Here is a 6,289-nt window from a genome sequence, read left to right as displayed (position 1 = left end):
TGCTCTTTTAAAAGCAGGGAGACCAGTGCTGCAGCCTTCATTCTTGCAAATTCCCTTTCGCCACAATTCCCCACGGAAGCCCACGAGGGTTTTTTAGCGTTGCTCTTTTAAAAGCAGGGAGACCAGCGCTGCAACCTTCATTCTTGCAATCTTCATTCTTGCAACCTCCCCTTTCGCCACAATCCCCCCACGGAAGCCCACGAGGGTTTTTTAGCGTTGCTCTTTTAAAAACAGGCAGACCAGCGCTGCAACCTTAATTCTTGCAACCGCCACAATCCCCCCACGGAAGCCCACGAGGGTTTTTTAGCGTTGCTCTTTTAAAAGCAGGGAGACCAGCTATGCAACCTTCATTCTTGCAATCTTCATTCTTGCAACCTTCCCTTTCGCCACAATTCCCCACGGAAGCCCACGAGGGTTTTTTAGCGTTGCTCTTTTAAAAGCAGGGAGACCAGCGCTGCAACCTTCATTCTTGCAATCTTCATTCTTGCAACCTTCCCTTTCGCCACAATTCCCCACGGAAGCCCACGAGGGTTTTTTAGCGTTGCTCTTTTAAAAGCAGGCAGACTCAGCGCTGCAACCTTCATTCTTGCAACCTTCATTCTTGCAACCTCCCCTTTCGCCACAATCCCCCCACGGAAGCCCACGAGGGTTTTTTAGCGTTGCTCTTTTAAAAACAGGCAGACCAGCGCTGCAACCTTCATTCTTGCAATCTTCATTCTTGCAACCTTCCCTTTCGCCACAATTCCCCACGGAAGCCCACGAGGGTTTTTTAGCGTTGCTCTTTTAAAAGCAGGGAGACCAGCGCTGCAACCTTCATTCTTGCAATCTTCATTCTTGCAACCTTCCCTTTCGCCACAATCCCCCCACGGAAGCCCACGAGGGTTTTTTAGCGTTGCTCTTTTAAAAGCAGGCAGACTCAGCGCTGCAACCTTCATTCTTGCAACCTCCCCTTTCGCCACAATCCCCCACGGAAGCGAACCGCGACGTCTTCTCCGGAACCCACGAGGGTTTTTTTTTTTTTAGCGTTGCTCTTTTAAAAGCAGGCAGACTCAGCGCTGCAACCTTCATTCTTGCAACCTTCCCTCATTGGCCGAAGGTCGGGGAACGGGCGCGGGCGCGCGCGCAAAAAAAAAAAAAAAAAAAAAGAGGAGGCGCGCGCCGGAGGCTGGCCTGGGGTTGGCGGAAAGACGGTTCAAGCGCGGCTGGGGAGGGCCGGGGGAGGGGTTCGGATTGGTCGGAACGCAAAGGGGGGCGATATAAAAAGCGCGCGTCCCGAACAGGCTTTTGCATTCGGCGGTGGAATGAATGCAAGGCGGCTGGATTCCGCGCCGCGGTTCGCTCCAGCTCGTTTCAAAGCAAGGAAGAGCTCCGGGTTTCGCGCGTGTGCACGAGCGCAACCTCTTTATTTTTAAGGGAAAGGCTTCCTTTGTGTCTCTCTCTCCGTTGGGTGGCCGCCAGCGGCGAAGTTGCCTGCAGGAGGGGCGGCATGGAGTGCAAGCTGGAAGCTCACCGGATCGTCAGCATCTCGCTGGGCAAGATGTACAGCGCGCGGGGCCAACGCGGCGGCGTGAAACTGCACAAAAACCTCCTCGTGTCGCTTGTCCTGCGCAGCGCCCGGCAAGTCTACTTGAGCGAACTCGGTTGCTCCCCTTCGCCTCCTCTGGCTGCGGCTGCTGCTGCTCCCCCGTCGGCAGCCGCTGCGCCGAATCCTCTCCGAGAAGGCGGGGAGGAAGGAGGGCGCCCGCCGCTGCCCTTCTTCTCTCCTCCTCCTCCTCCTCCTCCTCCTCGCGCCTTTCTGCCACCAGCGATGTTGCCCTGTGATCCCCGGACTTCTCCTTGGTGCCGGAAGCTTCCGTCGTCCGGCTGGGAAGTTCAGCGGTTGCCGCGCTGCTGCGGCTCCTGCTGCGGCTCCTCTTTCGCGAGCGAAGCTGGCAAACGGCCGGCCGAGGCGGCTCCTGCTCTCGACTGCTCCAGAAAGCGGAACGCTGCTCTGCATCCCGAGGAAACGTCTCCCGGGACCTCCTCTCCGCTGAAAAAGAGCCGCAGGGAGAAAGAGGAGGAGGAGGACGACATGGAGACTGGCAACGTGGCCAACCTCATCAGCATCTTTGGCTCCAGTTTCTCGGGACTCCTCAGCAAAAAGTCCTTCGGGGGCAACAATCCGCGGAGAAGGCGGCAAGAGAAGGAGGAGGAGGAGGCAGGAGGGGCTGAGGCAGAGCCCGGGCAAATCTGTTGCGACGAATCGGTGCTGCGAAACCTCAACCCTTGGAGCACGGCGATTGTGGCTTTCTGAACTTCTTCCTTCCTTCCCCAAACTGATCCCGGGGGTCGCAATAACGGGACAGCTTTGATTCAGACGCTGGAAGGGAGTAGGCGTCTGGAGCTCTGTCCGATAGGAACGGGGACAGGTCAACCTGTTTGTGGTGATGGGACTCGGTCAGAGGAATCCCCAGCTGCCCTTAGCACTTCTTTTCTGGATGCCCTTGGTGGCTCGTGTCTCATTCTGCATGAAAGTATTTCAGCTTGTTTCCACCTGTTCAGAAATCCCCTTTTCCAAACCCCTTTCTCTCCACCTCCAAACTTTTGGGAAGGTTAGAGTAGACCTCTTGTTATCCTACCATGCCGGGCATGTTCTGTGAGTTGCAAAAGTCTTCATTTGGGATCCAAGAGGGGAGAGAGAGAGGGTTCTCACCCTGCTATAAGGCTGTGTGGATGAGGGGTGCTGCTGAGGTGGGTTAACAAATCTATGGTTTTGCAGTTCTCTGGGACTTTCTTCTGGTCTTTGTTATATAAAGGCCCTTGAAGGAAAAGTGGGTCTTGATGGATGTTTGTTCCCCTGGTTGTGTTTTGTATGGAAATGTAACTGCGTGTGTGACACGTATTAAAATATTTTGACATTGTTAACATGACACACATGTTTCTGTAATTTCTGGGATGGGGAGTTGGGTAAGGACTGGGAGCAGACACATAGAACAGACATCTCCATGCTGATTGGATTGATGACACCCACTTATCAGGAGAGAGCATCAAGCTAGAAAAAGGCAATTTAGGATGAAACGCTCTTCTAGTGGATCATTATCCATTAGGATGGCAGTTGGAAAATGATACTCCTTGACTCACCCATTCCTGCAAATCCGACAAAGGGAAAACTTAGCATGCGAATTATGTTTCAGGAGCCATAACCGAAACTGACTGAATTAGCAGTAGCAATAGCAGTTAGACTTATATACCGCTTCATAGGGCTTTCAGCCCTCTCTAAGCGGTTTACAGAGTCAGCATCTTGCCCCCAACAACAATCCGGGTCCTCATTTTACCCACCTCGGAAGGATGGAAGGCTGAGTCAACCTTGAGCCGGTGAGATTTGAACAGCCGAACTGCAGAACTGCAGTCAGCTGAAATAGCCTGCAGTGCTGCATTTAACCACTGCGCCACCTCGGCTCATTCGCCTATACCAAAGTGTAATGTGATAAATATAATTGCCGATAAGCAACTTTGCAACTTTAATAAAAATTTGTATGCCGCCCACTCACTAGGGACTTCGTTACATGCAAGTAATCGGCTCGTGTGATGGGATTTGAATGGAAGCTGTTTTGGATACCTCTGCCCACGAAGCAACGTTTTGCAGTCCTGCAGCCTGAAAATATGTGGACTCCCAGAATTCCCCATCCACTGCTCAAAAGTCCCTTATGGGATTGCTGTTTTTAATCCCTGCCAGTTTCTCACTTATATCAAGAGAATGGCTACCCTTTCTTGGTCTGTGGCATAACATATGGATGAAGGTCAGGTCGGTACCATGGACAGCTTTACTCAAAGGAAAGCATAAGTATTCTCCCACTTAGGATACCCGAGGAAACCTGTCTGAGAATTGCAAACTTAGAACAGCTTTTTTGACTAGGCACAGGGCAGGCTTCAGCAGCATCCTAAACGTGGCTAATGAAGAAGCTGTTGTCTTGTTTGTAAGTTGAAAGGGTTGAATACTGTTCATGCCAATCTTCCTCTCTGCTTGATGGATTTGAAGCTTGTAAAACTACCTCCTGAGCTTCCCCAGTAACATAAATTCCAAAGAAAATCTATTCTCACCATTAGAAAAAAATTTACTCCTGAAATGAGTGCTTGTTTTGAGTAGGTTTGCTTTACAGAAAAAAAGGGAAAAACTGACTAGTTTGGAACTAAGGAACGTTTCATTTTTATGAAAACCGAGGTGGCGCAGTGGTTAGGGTGCAGTACTGCAGGCCACTTCAGCCGACTGCTATCTGTAGTTCAGCGGTTCTAATCTCACCGGCTCAAGGTTGACAGCCTTCCATCCTTCCCAGGTGGGTAAAATGAGGACCCGGATTGTTGTTTGGGGCAATATGCTGACTCTGTAAACAGCTTAGAGAGGGCTGAAAGCCCTATGAAGCGGTATATAAGTCTAACTGCTATTGCTATTTATTTAATATGTATTACAAAGAACTCTTAGAAAATTAAGAATGCTTTCTAGCATTTTTTTCTTTTGAGCAGAAATATGAGGGAAATATTCTTTCATGTGAACCTGGTGGCCTAGACTAATAACAGTGTCTCATTGCCATAGCAACGTTGAAGTTATGTCAGATATAGGTTATTCTTGGCTGTTTTTCCTTGACCCCTTCAGATCTAAGATCACAAAAAAAAAGACAATTCAATAACTGCCTAAATAGTCTGCAAATGCACTTACATTTCACAATAGTTGGGCACAGGGACTAGAGGGATGAGTCCAAGTGTGAACATTATTGACTTTTTGCTGAGACTGAAAAGTTGGTGATTTATGGATCTGTATAGAAACAAGGGATGGATTAAGGCAAGAAGAATTATTTCCTTTATGGGTGTAGTAAAAAGTTTTCAAATTCATTTATACTTTTGATGAAGATCGGAAGCCACTTCTTTATATACTTTTTCTTTGCTTGTTCTCTATTTGTCTGAACGTAGTTTGTATTTGTTTATTTTTTTGTATTGTAAAAACTTTCAGTAAAAATTATGAGGAAAAAATGCAGACAGAAGAGACTAATAGGGTTTTAAATTAGCCATGGCCCAAGACCCATTGATTTCAATATAATCTGCCATTGAAACTAACTCAGATTTGGGAGAGTAAGAATTTTGACTGACAGTCAAAGTAGGTTAACCCTGTATAATTTTGCTTTTCCCTCTTCGTAGCTCCTAATCTGAAGCTAGACACATTAATTACAAACTAACATTTTAGCTTGACTATTTTCCTTCCCAAACTTCCTTCCCCTTTCTGCATCTTGATATGCCAAACCACCATTAAAGGTGCAATTAGATTGGGAAAAAAAAATGAGTGGCAACCATTAGAACAAGACATTTCAAGCCTTTGAATATTGAGTATGTGTAGCTGGCTGTTTTTGTTTGTAAAATATTTTTTATCTGTATAGAACAAAACGTTATATGTAAACTGCTAAGTATCTTTAATTGGTGCCTTTGGTTTAGGTAGGAAAAGAAAGTGGTATTGCATATTTTTCATTCTAGCAATCTATTGATGGAATATCTTAATGGAAAGGAGGAGTAATTGAATGGAAGCAAAATGTTTTCTATTACAAATTGAGCTAGTGATTTGCTTACACTCTTCCCAAACCGCAGGAAAGAAATAAAAGTTGGATAGTTATTGCTTTGGTTAAATCACGAATGTCATGGAAACCACATGGGATCCCACATCATGTCCAGAAATGTTCTTATTCCACCATGCTAATGGATATATTGGCTGGGAATTGAGTTTGTAATCCAAAACATCTGGGCAGCACCTGTATGGGGAAAGCTGTACTAAGTTTGATATTGTGGGAGGTTACTTTAAAAAAAAAACCTAATTAGGTAAATGTGAGATGTTTTAATGTGTCCATTTGCCATTTTACTAGCTTTGAAACAGGGTTGAATGAAAGGACACGAAGATAAGGGACATCTTTAGTCCTATGCTTGTTTTTGGAGGAGAAAAGAAAATAGTTTGCAACACAATGGTTTGCTTCTAATGTGCTTTTGTGTTATTGTCTTGTTTAAGAGTGGTGCAGGAGAGGTTAGCTGGATTTCTTTTTTTCTTTAATTGAACATTTTTGAAAAAAAAACTTTTACAAATGTTTATCTCCCCCGTACCCTCCCTACCCAACCCCCCCACTTCCCAGAACCAATACAGGGTATAAATCTTTAACAAAGATGTTCTAAAATAAACTTTAAAAAAAAGTTAATATCTTTCATTTGAGCTTTAACTCCTCTTTGCTAGGCTAACTCTAAACAGATTATATCATTCCTTGTTTCTTCAGTCATAAAC

The 6,289-nt window shown here is 46.2% G+C and overlaps 1 protein-coding gene across 1 annotated transcript; it reads left to right on the top strand.

The window, feature by feature from the left end:
- The first annotated feature begins 1,240 nt into the window (after nucleotides 1–1,240).
- Nucleotides 1,241–2,856, top strand: IER5 (immediate early response 5). The gene has a single exon (XM_032226743.1). The coding sequence runs from the start codon at nucleotides 1,487–1,489 to the stop codon at nucleotides 2,291–2,293; it is 807 nt and encodes a 268-aa protein (XP_032082634.1). The 5' UTR covers nucleotides 1,241–1,486; the 3' UTR covers nucleotides 2,294–2,856.
- Nucleotides 2,857–6,289: the final 3,433 nt, after the last annotated feature.

The sequence above is a fragment of the Thamnophis elegans genome, chromosome 11 (genome assembly GCF_009769535.1).
Source record: "Thamnophis elegans isolate rThaEle1 chromosome 11, rThaEle1.pri, whole genome shotgun sequence".
Classification (NCBI taxonomy): Eukaryota; Metazoa; Chordata; class Lepidosauria; order Squamata; family Colubridae; genus Thamnophis; species Thamnophis elegans.
Note: the sequence above shows the minus strand (reverse complement) of the source record. Positions and strands in the feature narration are given on the sequence as shown.